Source organism: Microcaecilia unicolor, chromosome 2 (assembly GCF_901765095.1).
Source record: "Microcaecilia unicolor chromosome 2, aMicUni1.1, whole genome shotgun sequence".
NCBI lineage: Eukaryota > Metazoa > Chordata > Amphibia > Gymnophiona > Siphonopidae > Microcaecilia > Microcaecilia unicolor.
Window position 1 is genome coordinate 419,983,741 of NC_044032.1, and position 16,361 is coordinate 420,000,101.

Consider the following 16,361-nt stretch of genomic DNA (forward strand, 5'->3'; position numbering starts at 1 on the left):
TGATTTACAATATATCAATCTAGCTACAGAAAATTGAATTGTCTGAAGCTGCTAAAAACATACCTCTTCAAGCAAGCCTACAATAAAGATTTGACCTAATCTGCGAATCCATCTGTACTACCTAAATTAGACTACGAAGACTATATCTGGAATATGCACCCATATTATTCTTCTAGTACACTCTTCCTGCACCTCCCGATACATTCTAGTGCATCCCTCTTCTTCTCTCCCTCTCCCATTATAAATAATACGCTAACCCCATTACACACCCAACTCCCATTCCCTACCTTTATCATCCTCCTTCCTTGCCCATCTCACCTATCCACATCTTACGATCACTTCAGTTTCACTATATTACATCTACATGCATTTTATATTACTTTATCTGCATTACTATTTAATCGACCTCCTCCTTACTTACTGTATCACAGTTACATCTATTCTATGCTACTTTGTTTAACCTGTAGTATTTGTAAGCTGCATTGAACCTGCTAATGAGTGGGACAGCACGGGGTATAAATGTTACAAATAAATAAATTAACAAGCTTACTGATCAATTCTGTAGCGATTCCCAAATACAAGGAATTTCCATAGTCCAGCAAAGCTAAAATTGATAACTAAATTCTAAAATGATCCTGCAAAACACACGGACCAATAATCGTAGTTTTAGCTTAAAACTAAGCTGTTCACTTGGGGCTCCACTGTCAGCCAAGAATCTAGAAGCACTCCCAGAACTTTAGAAACTCATCTTTAAGATGAAACTCTTCATTATTCAGAATGAACTTTGGCATGTTACATAAGGTTCATACCAAACCGCAGAATAAGTATATATTCATTTTTAACTTGTTGGTTGTATATTATATAACACTTAAGATCACATATATCAGCAAATTCTATTGTTGTACCTTTGTAAGCCACATATTCCTCCAAACTACTTTGACAATGTACTGCATCAATTTCAATGACAGTAATTGTTACAAGTACTTAGACTTCAGTGAACGCAGTATTTCATTAAACACTAAGAAAACATTTGAATGTATTACATTTTAGCTTTAGCATACCCGTTTGGTTTCTTTACTGCATTTCTTGTACATACGTATTAGGTCTCCTTAAGTTTATACAATGGTAGAGTGATTTTCAGCTGCTGCCAATAAAGTCTTTCATTATAGAGAACACTGACCAAGAAATACCACATTATCACATAACTATGTTAAATTCATGTGATTACTTAAGCTTTTAATTTCATATTAGTACGATGCTATCTGTGAAACTGAATAAAATTATTAACACTAATTCATTTACAGCTCCAAATGCCAAGATTAAATTTAGGCTGTGGTGCAAAGAAGTCACTGTAGAGACTCCTTTGCCAAAGTACAAACATTTGTTCAGAATTGATAAATAAAAGAACAACTCTAGTTGTCTAAAAGACAATTCACTGTACACTTTTATTTACAGTTTTTTACACTGTCTTAATATGAATGGGACTGCTTTTCTACTTGTCATTTTTAACCAAAGCAAAATATACTCTATGTAATACAATGTGTTAAAATACGGTCTAAGATACAAAACAGACATACTATTCTAGTAAGGAATGTAATTATGGTGTTACATAAAAATAATTCCACAATTATGGTTAGGAAATCGCACAGAAACATATCACTGATTCTCCTGAAATGCAAAAAACTTGTAGCAAAGCTTTGATGTGATGTCTTACAAAAGAAAATAGTTACTAAATAAATGCACAAAAAATGTTTATTCAACCCATTTGTGATTCCCAGATACTTTCACCAATGTGACAAGCTAACAAATTGAAACAAAAAACAAAACAAAAATAAAACCTCAAAAACCAAAACCACCCCCAAAATCAAAATGTAACTAAATGTTATCAAAATGGGAAACAAATAAATTAAACCTAGCAGCCATCAGCAGAGAGCACAGCAAGAATAGTGCTGTTCTAATTAAGGGGAAGGGTTGGAGAAAACAAAAAAAACCCACAAAACACCCCCCCCCCCCAAAAAAAAAAAAACCAACAACTAACATGAAAGCTACGAAAGTTTGAATGCATTTTAATCCTCTGCTTTCCAAACCAGCAACCTATATATCTCTGCATACAATGCAAATGTATAACAAAAGTCATTTTCCTACTGGGTATGGAAATGCAAGTTCTTTTCAATATTCAGGATAAATGTTTCTGTAATAGGAATGAACTTACATAACCATTACAGAGTAGGTCTGGCCATCCGGAAAGCTTTAAAGTATTCTGGGGCAGGTTGCTGAGCTGTGAAATGTTGACTGGGATATGGTTACTCTAGCAAAGAAAAATAATGAACACAGAGGTACAAGACAAAAGGCGAAAGACTTTCCACAAATCTTAGCAACATTTAGATGGAAATCAAATTTAAATGCAGTCCACTCTGCTTTTGAAGAGGCTTTGGTTCAGCTCCCAAATTGCGATTGCTTGCCGCAGTCTCCTATGAAAGAATACTCTGTCTTCTTACACAACAAATCTATTTTTAGTAGTGGAGCCGCTCTTTGTAGCTGTGTCTGCATGGGACTGATAACCAATCACTATCTTTGGAGGAAGTCCTAATCTTTCCTTGTATACCCTCCTAGTGGGAAGACAAAAAAAAAAAGGCATTACACACAAAAAGTTAAAATGCATCTGAAAAGATTAGTTTTGTAAAAGGCTTTATAAATCCTCACCTTTCCCTTAAAATCCCTATTCAATACATTAGGGTATTTTTCCCTTCCCCCCACCTTAATCAACTAGTAATTTAATAAACTATATTTTTTATTTTTTTGTTACATTTGTACCCCGCACTTTCCCACTCATGGCAGGCTCAATGCGGCTTACATGAGGCAATGGAGGGTTAAGTGACTTGCCCAGAGTCACAAGGAGCTGCCTGTGCCTGAAGTGGGAATCGAACTCAGTTCCTCAGTTCCCTAGGACCAAAGTCCACCACCCTAACCACTAGGCCACTCCTCCACTTATTTAGAAACTCCATACTACCCCTTTTCTCCTGTACAATTAAAATCTGAGCAGAAATCAGTTTTACAGTTAACCTGTAAATTGTTCTTGACCAACATCTCATGTCATAAGTATGTAAGTACATAAGTATTGCCATACTAGGAAAGAACAAAGGTCCATCAAGCCCAGCATCCTGTTTCCAACAGTGGCCAATCCAGGTCACAAATACCTGGCAAGATCCCCAAAAAAGTACAAAACATTTTATGCTAGAAATATTTTCCCCAAGTCCAATTTAATAATGGTCTATGGACTTTTCCTTTAGGAAGCAGTCCAAACCTTTTTTTAAACTCTGCTAAGCTAACCGTCTTTTACCACATTTTCTGGCAACGAAATCCAGAGTTGAATTACGGGTTGAGTGAAGAAAAATTTTCTCCAATTAGTTTTAAATTTACTACTTTGTAGCTTCATCGCATGCCCCCTATTCCCACACATAGGGTCGACTTGAGTGCAGAGGAATAGTTTACAGGATATGCTAGAATATTGTTCTCATGTGGAGTGGCCTAGTGGTAAGGGTGATGGACTTTGGTCCTGGGGAACTGAGGAACTGAGTTCGATTCCCACTTCAGGCACAGGCAGCTCCTTGTGACTCTGGGCAAGTCACTAATCTTCCATTGCCCCATGTAAGCCGCGTTGAGCCTGCCATGAGTAGGAAAGTGCGGGGTACAAATGTAAAAAATAAAAATAAAAATTTCCATGCAACTCTAAACCAAATGCTAGATTAACAAGAAACATATAAAAAACAAAACAGTAGAAAAGAATGGCTAAAAAAGAAGGCATTTACATGCCCGTCAATTACAAGGCTGCTCTCACAACTACCAGCCTCTATGACCTTTAGCCAGTTGGTGGTTATTTTTAAAATCAAAGACACCAAGCAACTAGACCCCGATGCTCAAAAGCAAATGCGAGCGCTAGAGGCCATCAGTGCCGTACTAGCACCTGTATTTGCCAGTACACAATGTACAGAGGCCCCTGCCACAGATAATAAAGAGCTTGCACGGTATCTAGAGAATGACACGGGGAACCGCAGTAACCGCAGAGATAGGGACGGGGACAGAGCTCACAGGGACAGAGCCCACGGGGATGGGGACAAACTTTGTCCCCATGTTATTTTCTACTTTGAAGCCTGTTAATGAACTGGACTGTTATGTTTAAGTGATGTCTACAAAGATATTTTGATTTTTTGGAAAAACAAGCAAACATACTGGCCACAACTAGCAAAATTTGCATGGGAGATCCTGTACATCCTGCTACCAGCACATCTTCTAAGAATACAACATCTATTCCAGGAAGGACTGTGGAAGACAGGAGAGCTAGATTGAATCCTGAGATTGTTGACAATTTCTTATTTATTTATTTATTTATTTTTGGTTACATTTGTACCCTGCGCTTTCCCACTCATGGCAGGCTCAATGCGGCTTACATGGGGCAATGGAGGGTTAAGTGACTTGCCCAGAGTCACAAGGAGCTGCCTGTGCCTGAAGTGGGAATTGAACTCAGTTCCTCAGTTCCAAAGTCCACCACCCTAACCACTAGGCCACTCCTCCAACCATAACAGTGCTTTATAGGGCATATTTTTGCCCTCTAGGGCAGTGATGGCGAACCTTTCAGCGACCGAGTGCCCAAACAGCAACCCAAAATCTAATTACTCATCGCGAAGTGCCGGTACTTATTATGGGCGGGGTCACCACATATGACTCCACCCCATATGATAGCCATACCCCCTTACACCAGCCATGGCGCATATAAACAGACATCATTGAAAATATTATACTAGTATAGGAGAAAAAAATAACATGATTTTCTTTCATTATAAATCATTTCTGTAAGTTATTACAGCTCCAGTATACCCAGTGCAAAATAAGAAAGCAGATGTAAATTCTCAAATTGAACATATTCCAAACACTAAAATGAAAATAAAATGATTTTTTTCTACCTTTGTTGTCTGGTGATTTTGTTTTTCTATCCATATTGGTCCTAGTCGCTGATTCTGCTGCTCTCTATCTGTTCTCTTAACTCCGTTTCCAGGGCTTCCTTTCCATTTATTTCTTTACTTTCCTCCTCTCTTCTTCATTTCTTGCCCTCCATCCATGTCCAGCAACCCTCCTCTCCCCTCCAGCCACCATGTCCAGCCACCCTCCTCTCTCCCCTGCCCTCCCCTCCAGCCACCACTCCTCTCCCCTGCCCTCCCCTCAGCCACACTCCTCTCCCGCCATGCCCTCCCAGCGGCAGCCCTCCCTCCCACCCACCACCAGGCCACCCACCCAGCACCAGGCCTCCCTCCCTCCCACCCAAGCACCAGGCCATGCACCCACCCAGCACTCCCACCCAAGCACCCAGGCCTCCCTCCCTCCCACCCAGCACCAAGCCACCCACCCAGCACCAGGCCTCCCTCCCCTTCCCACCCAAGCACCAGGCCATGCACCCACCCAGCCACTCCCACCCAAGCACCAGGCCTCCCACCCAAGCACCAGGCCACCAACCCCAAACGCCTCCCTCCCTCCCAGCACCAGGCCATCCCACCTACCCAGCACTCCCACCCAAGCCACCAGGACACCCACCCAAGCACCATGCAGGACACCCACCCAAGCACCAGGCAGCCCTCCGCCTCCCTCCCCACCCAAGCACCAAGCAGTCCTCCCTCCCACCCAGCACTCCCACCCAAGCACCAGTCCGCCCTCCCTCCCTACCATCCGCGTGCCACCAGGGCACACCTCCTCCCTCTCCACCCAAGCACCAGGCCATGCACCCACCCAGCACACCCACACCCAAGCACCAGGCCTCCCACCCAAGCACCAGGCCACCCAAACACCCAAGCCTCCCTCCCTCCCAGCACCAGGCCATCCACCCACCCAGCACTCCCACCCAAGCACCAGGCAGGACACCCACCCAAGCACCAGGCAGGCCTCCCTCCCACTCAAGCACCCAGCACTCCCACCCAAGCACCAAGGCCGCACTCCCTCCCTCCCAATTCCGGCGGCACAGGGCACCCTCCCTCCCACCCAAGCACCAGGCCATGCACACCACCCAGCACACCCACCCAAGCACCAGGCCACCCAAGCACCCCAAGCCTCCTCCCTCCCACCACCAGGCCATCCACCCACCCAGCACTCCCACCCAAGCACCAGGCAGGACACCCACTCAAGCACCAGGCAGCCCTCCGCCCTCCCTCCCTCCTACCCAAGCACCAGGCAGGCCTCCCTCCCACCCAAGCACCCAGCACTCCCACCCAAGCACCAGGCCGCACCTCCCTCCCTCCCATCCGGCGTGCACCAGGGCACCCTCCCTCCCACCCGGCACCAGCCTGCCATCCCTCCCTCCCTCCGAACCCGAAGAAATTTAAAAGTCTTCCCTTGTCCGAATAGGCGGCGTCAGCATCAGCAGTAGCAGCGAAAAGCGTGCTGCTGTATGGCGCATTTTCAGCCTTCCGTCTCTCCAGCTCTCTGGTCCCGCCCTAACAGGAAATGAGGGCGGGACCAGAGAGCTTGAGAGACGGAAGGCTGAAGACGCGCCGAAACAGCAGCACGCTTTTCACTGCTACTGCTGATGCCGCCTACTCAGACAAGGGAAGACTTAAATTTCTTCCGGTTCTGCACAGAAATATTGAATTCTGTGCAACTGGGAAATTCTGAGTTCCGGAGTCACGCAACTCTGGCAAGAGTAACAAAACCTTCCGAGGAACAAATGATTTCTGCCTTCCTCCCATCTGCTAGAGCTAATAATTACACTTGCTTGTGAAGCTCTAGTGCCTGTTTTTCCAGATTGCACCCAAAACTTCTTGCATCTAAGTGTGCCAGCCAGAGGGGTGGGAGCTAATGGATGTCTTTGGACATCACTTGACAATGCTTTCATAGAAGCAGAGGGGTGCATGAGCCATGTACCCCCCCACCCTTTACTTCCTAATGCTCGAAGCTAATACTGCACATATCATTTGCATATTAGTGTCAAGCATTAGGAAGTTATTCTTTGGTGCTGTTATGGCGGTATTTTCTGGCGGTTTCGTACAGCGCTGGATTTTTGAGCTTCTGGCTCCTAATACATAGAAACAATGCACTTTTCAGAATGACGTTTTTGATCTTACTCTCTCTTGTAACTATAAGATATGAAAACCCAGGATGCTAAGATATGAGCCCTACAAATGTGACAATTGAATTTCACTCTGCAAAGTATCAGTCAAGTTTTGCCTTGCCAGCTTCCTTTGTAATTCAATGTCTGGTAAATGCACAGACCGAACAACATTACAATGCAATGTGATATGCTGAATTATTTATTGCATTTGATACAGAAATATTACATGTTCTAAAACAATGAAGTTACTTACAAGTACAGCAGGTGTTCAAGGACAACAGAACTTTAAGTCTCATCTATGGCTGATGTCACCAATGCAGCCTGGAGCAGGAAACTTTTTCTAGAAGACTTTGGGTGGATTTACCATGCATGTGGACTTGTTCCCAATAGACGTCATACCAGACTTCCTCAGGAATACAACTCTCTGGGGAGGCAGGAGGGTTGTGAAGATTTAAGCTCTGCTGTCCTTGGAGAACTCCTGCTACAGGTAACTATTTTTTTTCTGAAGACAAGGACTAAAATCCTCATCTATGGGACTCCCTAGGTACAGGCTGTCTTAACAGGAAAACCAATAGGTTGTATTTATCAATTTTTCTTCTTCCCCCTTTTTTTGGAAGGCAGGCTGAAATTGAGGAGGGCCTATGAAGATGGAGTTGGATTCTAACAAGTAGATTCTGGAGGACTGCCTGGCCATGCTTACTGTGAGAGGAGTCCAATTCTAATCAACAGTGGGATGTGAATGTATGGAGAGATATCCATGCTGCAGCTATGCAAATCTTCTCTATGGAGGCTGATCTAAAGTGGGTTATCAACGCAACTATAGCTCTGACATTATGAGCCATGACTTGACCCTCTAGAGTCAACCCAGACTCTAGAATGTAAGTAAAGGAAATTAATTTTACTAGCCATCTAGAAAACGTGTATTCGCCTACGACAAACCCTTGTCCTATTAGGGTCAATAGAAATAAGCTAGGTGGACTTTCTACGGATTTTAGTCTGCTCCAGATAGTAGGCCAAGGTTCTCTTGCAGTCTAAAGTGTACAGTCACTTTCACCTTTGTGGGCATAAGGTTTAAGAAAAAAATAAAGTTGGAAGAACTACTACTACTACTACTTAACATTTCTAGAGCGCTACTAGGGTTATGCAGCGCTGTACAAATTAACAAATAAGGACAGTCCCTGCTCAGAAGAGCTTACAATCTAAGAACTACTGACTGGTTAAGAGATGCCAACACAGGTTTGAAGAGTATTGCAGAACTGTGCAGAGTTTAAATGAAATTTGAAAACCTTTCTTCTTTAGCAAGCTTCTGGAATGAAAGGAGAAATATGATATCAGTATGCCTATGAGCCCTAGCTGCTCAGAGTGCTAACTCTCAATACTCAGTGGGGGTGGGGGAATGTGTGTTGGCGTGTGTGGGTGAAAGAGAAATTAGCTGAGTGTTAGTGTGCTGTTTTGTTTATGTACTTTGTATGTGTGTGGGTTTTATTTTAAAAACAATTGCAATGGTGGGAGGGGAAGTTTGATCTTTGTTCCTGGTTCTTAGATTTCTTTGCGACCGGCTTTTCACTTTTGTATGTTTATCACCATGATTGTACTCGCCTTTGTCCACTGTTAATAAAAACATATACAACCCCCCCCCCCCCCCCCCAACAACCAAGAAATGGTTTTCAAGGGTGATGATGCAGAGGAACTGAAAGAAATCCTGGTAAACCTGAAAGACACGCTGAACCAAATTGACAAATTAAAGAGTAGTAAATCACCCTGACCAGATGTCATGCAAACAACGATACTGAAAGAACTTGCTGATCTGCTTTTAGTAAACTATAACCTGCAAAATTGTCTGGAGCACCTGAAGATCAGAGGGTGGCCAATGCAACACTGATTTTTAAAAAGAGTTCCAGGGGTGATCCTGGAAATTACAGACCAGTAAGCCTGACATCAGTTCCACTATTTTGCCCGGCACTATTATAAAGAATAAAATTACAGAACACATAGATGAACATGGTTTAATGGGACAGAGTCAGCATGGATTCAGCCAAGGGAAATCTTGCCTCACCAATTTGCTTCATTCTTTGAAAGCATGAATAAACAAGTTGATAAAGGTATGACAGTTAATATAGTGTACCTAGATTTTCAGAAAGTTTTTGACAAAGTTCCTCATGTGAGGCTCCTGAGAATTAGAGTTATGAGACAGGAGGCAATGTTCTGTTGTGGATTAGGAATGGTTATTGGACAAAAAACAGAGGGTGGTGTTAAATGGTCATTTCTTTCAAAGGAGTGTGGTGAACAGTGGAGTGCTGCAAGGATCTGTACTGGGACCTGTGATATTTAACATATTTATAAATGATCTAGAAATCGGAACAAGTGAGGTGACTAAATTTGCAGATGACAAAACTACTGAAGGTTGTTAAAATACATGTGGACTATGAAAAATTGTAAGAAAACCTTAGGAAATTGGTCGATTGGGCATCCAAATGGCAGATAAAATTTAATGTAAATTCAATATGCAGCATCAGCCAAAAAAGCAAACAGGATTCTAGGAATAATTAAGAAAGGTATGGTAAATAAGACCGAATATACTACAATGCCTCTATCGCTCCATGGTGCAACCCTACCTCAAGTATTGCGTTCAATTCTGGTCACCGTCTCTCAAAAAAAGATATAGTGGAATTAGGAAAAGTTCAAAGAAGAGTAATCAAAATGATAAAGGGGATGGAACTCCTCTCATATGAGGAAAGGCTAAAGAGGTTAGGGCTCTTCAGTCTGGAAAAGAGACAGCTGAAAGGTAATATGATTGGGGTCTACAAAACCCTGAATGGTGTAGAACGAGTAGAAGTGAATTGAGTTTACTTTTTAAAAAAGTGCAAACACTAGGGGACACTCAAAGTTACACGGAAATACTTTTGATATATTTATTTGTAACATTTATACCCCGCGCTTTCCCACTTATTAGCAGGTTCAATGCAGCTTACATAATGGTAACATCATCTGCATAAATGAATTTTGGGAGACCATTTTTCTCCAGTAAATTGCCTAATGGAATCAACATGATGTTAAATAGGATGGGGACACTGAAGAGCCATGGGGCACTCCACAAACAGGGGACCATGCTGATGAAATTGTACCTGATTATTTCACTTGGTATAATCTAGACCTTAGGAAGCCTAAGAACTATTTTAACACAGCTCCACAGATTCCGAAATGGTTCAGGGTGTTTAGAAGGATATTATGATCAACAGTGTCAAAGGCACTGGACATATCAGATTGGACTATTAATATTTTATTACCAAAGTTATGTTCTCATTAAATTTTATTTATTGGAATTTCTTAACCACCTTTATGAAGAGATTCATTCAAGGCAGTGTACAGCCGGTACACTTTAACATAAAACTTACAATTTTGTTAACAGCATAATAGTAAAATAACCAAGAATAAACAAATACAATAAATGAGGTAAACCTGAAAACAGTAAATTGAAACCTAATAAAAGAACCACCATGAAACAGTATCAAAAATATACACATTTAACTAGGAGGGTGATGAGAACAGTTTTAGTATTATGAGAAGGTCTAAAACCAGATTGTGAACTATGTAAAATAGAAAAGTTGAAGATAGTCCATTAGTTGGTGCATGACTAACCTCTCCATTATCTTTACCAATAATGGTATTGAAGCCACTGTTCTGTAATTAGAGACTACACTTAGGCTGGTTTGGGTATGCTTCGGTACGAGTCAAAATAATATTGCCATTTTGAGGGGGGAATAGACCCTGAGAAAGAATTAAATTTATGATTGAATGCAAAAATCTTATGAGTAAATTAGAGGCTGATTTGAGAAGGTAACTAGGGCAGTTATCAAGTAGGCGTTATGATTTAGTGTATTTGTGAAGCATGCATTTGACTTGATCAGTTGTAAGTGGGTGAAAGGCTAACCAGATTCTCTCTGCTTGGAAGACAGATTAAGCAAAAGATCTATTGATGTTAGGGAGTTATTTAGATCTTGTCTGATTTTAGTTATTTTCTGCTCAAAATATGACGCCAATTGATCAGCTATTGGAGTGGATTCATTTGTAGTAACTATACGTCGAGTATTCAATAGCTTATTTAACTGTTTTTTTTTTCACCTATAAGTTTTGAATATTAAGTGGTTCCTGCATTGATAATCATAAGAGAAAATATTTTTTCATGCAACAAATAGTTAAGCTCTGGAAATTGTCGCCAGAGTATGTGGTAACAGCAGTTTTCTTTTTTTCCCCTCAGTAGCGAATTTTGCAAGTCGCACTTGAATGTGAGCAAAACATATGTTTTTAATTGATCTAGAAGAGTTCATGAACGTACCATGTTATAAGTCCCCATTAGAGATCTTAAGTATGTACATGGGTGTTTTTAAAGTTTGTAATTTCTTAGTGTATGTTTCTTTTAATATAAGTTTTTTTAAATTTACCATTTGCTGCTTTTATAACTGTGTTTTAGAAGGATTGCTTTGGAATTCATTTTCTATCCAAGAGTATATGGTTTTGGTAAGACATGCAGATTTCAACATATATGATTTGGTTTGTGGTCACTTTGAAATTGGAAATGCATGTTACATACATTTCTTACAAAAAGATCATACATGATTGATTTTTTAAAATATTTGTCCCATATGATTATCATTTCAATCATTATTTCTGCACATTATGTGACTGAAATCATGCTGCATGTGCATTGTCTTCTTTGCATTATCTGTATATTTACATATATTATTGTAATATGTGACAATTACTTTTCCTTTTTTGACACTTGTTTTATTATTTATGACACTTATATCCCACATTAGCCCGAGGAGAACTCAGGTTCAATGTGGCTTACATTAACAATTAGAAAAGCATGAATATGTTCAAAATATATTAAAGTAAAATATAACATATGTTAGACCAGTAAAACTTGAGTTAGGAACAGATGTAATTAAATTAGTGATTCAAGTTAGATAATTGAAATATGGAAGAAGAAAAAAAAAAGTAAAGGGCTAGGATTAACTGGGATAGACAGGAGTAGTGGGAGGTGGAATGAGGTAAAAATTAATACCATGAGTTTATTTGAGAAGAGTGCTTATTTCCTTAAAGGCTAAAGTGAGTTTTCAATAGACTTTGGAACAACAACGGTGCATTTGATGGTTTTAGGTAAGGAGTTCCAAATTTTAGTGCCTTGATATGAAAAGTTTTTTTTTTGTTGTTACATTTGTACCCCGTGCTTTCCCACTCATGGCAGGCTCAATGTGGCTTACATATTATATACAGGTACTTATTTGTACCTGGGGCAATGGAGGGTTAAGTGACTTGCCCAGAGTCACAAGGAGCTGCCTGTGCCTGAAGTGGGAATCGAACTCAGTTCCTCAGGACCAAAGTACACCACCCTAACCACTAGGCCGCTCCTCCATAAGATATTCTTTAGATGATTTAGAGGCATTACACGTGAGGGTAATTAAATGAGGCTGTTCGTGTATATTGGGGCCGAACCATACAAAAATTTGTGAATAAAGGTACATAGCTTGAATGATATTCTATCTTTCATTGGCAGCCAATGTAAATCGTACAGAAGGGGGGTTGCTTTGGCGAAGTGTGGTAGTCTGAATATGAGATGTGTGGCAGTGTTTTGAGCGGTTTGTATTTTGAGCAGTTTGTAGTTTACTGAGAAAATCCCCTTTAAGTCCTGCATAAATAGAGATGCAGTAATCAAATTTTGTTAGGACTAGGGATTGAACAAGGGTATGGAAGACTGATTTTACAAAGAATGGTCTTAGTCTCCTCAATTTCCATAATGAATTGAAGACACTTGAGACCACTTTGGAAATTTGGTTATCTAGAGTGAGGAATTGGTAAACTGTGACTCCTAGGATTTTCATAGTTGACAAGGGGATATGTGATGTTTTCAATGGTAAATGATTTAAGATTTATAGTGTGATGAGAATTAGTAACTATTAAGAATTTAGTTTTATCGGTGTTGGGCATAGATACCTAATCTGGTATGAGCAATTTAATTTTTTTTTTTTTTAGCGACTGGAATACAGATGGTAATCATCTGCGTAAATGAATATTGGGAGACCATTTTTCTCCAGTAAATTGTCTAATGGAATCAACATGTTGTTAAATAGGATTTGGAGGGGGGGGGGGGGGGAACAATAGAGAGCCCTGGGTCACTCCACAAACAGGGGACCATGCTGATGAAATTGTAACTGTTTCACCTAACATTAGGAAGCCTGAAAACCATTTTAACACCACTCCACAGATTCTGTAATGGTCAAGGATAGTATGATCAACAGTGTCAAAGGCACCGGACATATCAAACTGGAGTACTAATATTTTATTACCAAAGATAAGCTCTCATCTAAATTTAGCTAGGAGGGTGATAACAGTTTCCGTACTGTGAGAAGGTCTAAAACCAGATTTTGAGCTATGTAAAATGGAGTGAAGTTGCAAATGGTACGTGACTAACCTCCATTGCCAGTAATAGAATTGAAGCATTGAAGCCACTGGTCTGCAGTTAGAAACTACACTTAGGCTGGTTTGGGTATTCTTCGCTATGGGAGTCATAATAATGTTGCCATTTTGAGGGGGGGGGGGGGGGGGGAGGCCCCAAGATACAATTAAAGTTATGTTTGAGTGCAAATAGCTTATGAGTAAATTAGGGACTGATTTGAGAAGGTAACTAGGAGGCGTATTTTCAAAGCACTTACAAAGTTCTACAATAACCTATGGAACTTTGTAAATCTAAGTGCTTTAAAAATGAGCCCCTAGGGCAGTTATCAAGTAGGCATTGTGATTTAGCATATTTGTGAAGACTGCATTTGACTTGACAGTTGTAAGTGGGTGAAAGGCTGACCATATTCTGTTTGGGAGCATAGTGATGAAGGATCATATAGATTAAAAAAATGTTAGAGAGTTTAGTTCTTGTTTGATTTTAGTTATTTTCTGCTCAAAATATGATGCCAATTGATCAGCTATTGGAATGGGTTCATTTGTAGTAGTTACAGGTTGAGTATTCAATACCTTATTTACTAGTGTGTAGTTTTAATGGATTAACTTTTTCGCCTTTAAGTTTTGAATAGTAAGTGGTTTTTGCTTTGATAACCTTACTCTTGTATGATTTTAGGAGTTTTTTCCAATTAGTTCACTGGATTTGTTTTTGATCCAAATTATTTCTTGTCTGCTACATTCACATTTCATTAGTATCTTCATTAAACCATGGAGAACTTTTTTGGTTGGGATTTGTTTGTAATTGGTGCAAGTTCATCTAGAACAGTTTTGCAAGTGTAGTTCCATTGTTGGATGAAATTTGATGGATTTGAGGAAAGTTACCAAGTTTGTCTGACCAAAATTTTGAGGGGCTACTATTACCTCTGGTTTTGAAGGTATGTAATATGTTAGTAGACTTAGATGAATGGGTGGATTCTTTCCAGTTTAGCTTAAAAGAAAGGCTGCTATGATCTGACCAAGTTTTATCGGGGACCATTGTGGTTCAGATATGTGAAAGTTAATATGGTCTGCAAAATTGGTTACTAATAAATCTAGCTGATGTCCTTTGATGTGGGAGAACATTCCATTGAAGACTGAACCGCCAGACATAAAAGGAAATCAAGGAATTTAGTATGTAGATTAGTAGCATTTTCAAGATATAAGTTGATATCTCCAATCATAATGATTTTGTCATTATTAACACATGTTGGATATAAATTCAGTAAGTTGGTGAGGAGCAGTGGCCTAGTGGTTAGGGTGGTGGACTTTGGTCCTGGGGAACTGAGGAACTGAGTTTGATTCCCACTTCAGGCACAGGCAGCTCCTTGTGACTCTGGGCAAGTCACTTAACCCTCCATTGCCCCATGTAAGCCACATTGAGCCTGCCATGAGTGGGAAAGCGTGGGGTACAAATGTAACAAAATAAAATAAGTTCGGCCTCAGCCAGGTTCCAGCTATTGGGAGGATGATATAGTAATAGGAGGCAGATGGGAATCTCCTTTATGGAGAGGCAAAAATTTGTAGGTTAAGGGATTGCAATTCAGCATTAGATTTTACCTGGAGAAATGATTATAAATAATAGCTAACAGGAAAAGAGGAGTATAACCAATGAGACGCGTCCACAAAGAACACCAGGACGAAAACATATGTCCAGAATATTTGTCATTATTCTAAAAGGGACTCCTCTACTGTATTCCAAGGGTGTGTGGTCTTTATTTTGAATGGCTACATGGTGATTCTTAGGTGCTGTCTTTTTTATTTTAGAGTTACAATAAGATCTGGCTTTATTTCCAATTTCCGCAAATTATTAAAAACCTCTCTTCAACGAGATATATCACAAAGATCAACATGTGTAATTGTATAATCTTTTGAACTTTTAGTACTGTCTTATAATGTCTTTTGCTTTAACACCATCATGTAACTGTATAATCTTTTGAACTTTAGTACTCATGTCTTTTGCTTTAACACCATCATGTAATTCACCACCATGTAACACAAACCCTCTGTAAACCTAATGTATATTCACTTCTATTTCCAGTACCCATGATGTATTGTAAGCCACATTGAGCCTGCAAAGAGGTGGGATAATGTGGGATACAAATGCAATAAATAAAATAAATTGTAAGGATAAATAGATCCTCTTCTATAGTCAGCTTCGTCTCTCTGAAATTTGTGGTCCTTGCTTTCCTGCCGATCATTTTTTAATCTAATTTATGGTTTATATCCTGTATGATCTAATCAAAATGTGGATCATCTGTTTCGTATTACTAAGGCAAACTGCAAATCAGATTACTCGTGTCCTTGCAACAAATGCTAGGTGGGTATAACAAGACAATTTAAAACACAGATGGTGGACCATAAATCCAATCTGAAAAGAGGTAACATCAATGAACAACTAGTAAGGCATTGTGTACAATTTAAACACACTTTTGACTATCTCCGATGCTTTGTTATAGATAGAATAACAGCATGTAAGCGAGGATGCAATCATAAATTAAAATTACAGCAACAGGAATTGATGTAAATTTTCAGATTAAATACCCTTGAACTGATGGGTTCCTTTGTCGCTCTCCCACTCTCTGCACTTTCACGTTCGAATGGCATGCCTTTTATTAATCACATAATTCAACAACATTAGGAAGTGACGTCATTATCAAATTCAAGTTAAAAGGGTGTCATTTTGTTTAAGAGTTGAGTATGAGGCAGTGTTTTGTAAACAGCACTGAATATTTTGATCAAAAAAGACTTCTCCATTAATCATTCTATCACTTATTCT

The 16,361-nt window shown here is 40.0% G+C and overlaps 1 protein-coding gene across 1 annotated transcript in view; it reads right to left on the bottom strand.

The window, feature by feature from the left end:
• Positions 1–1,426: 1,426 nt before the first annotated feature.
• The window catches only part of EIF4E (eukaryotic translation initiation factor 4E), a 204,574-nt gene continuing 189,639 nt past the window's right edge, over positions 1,427–16,361 (bottom strand). Inside the window, exon 7 of the mRNA XM_030190718.1 lies at positions 1,427–2,609. Within this exon, the coding sequence (XP_030046578.1) occupies positions 2,495–2,609 (115 nt within the window). The 3' untranslated portion in view covers positions 1,427–2,494. The remainder of the gene's footprint in view (positions 2,610–16,361) is intronic.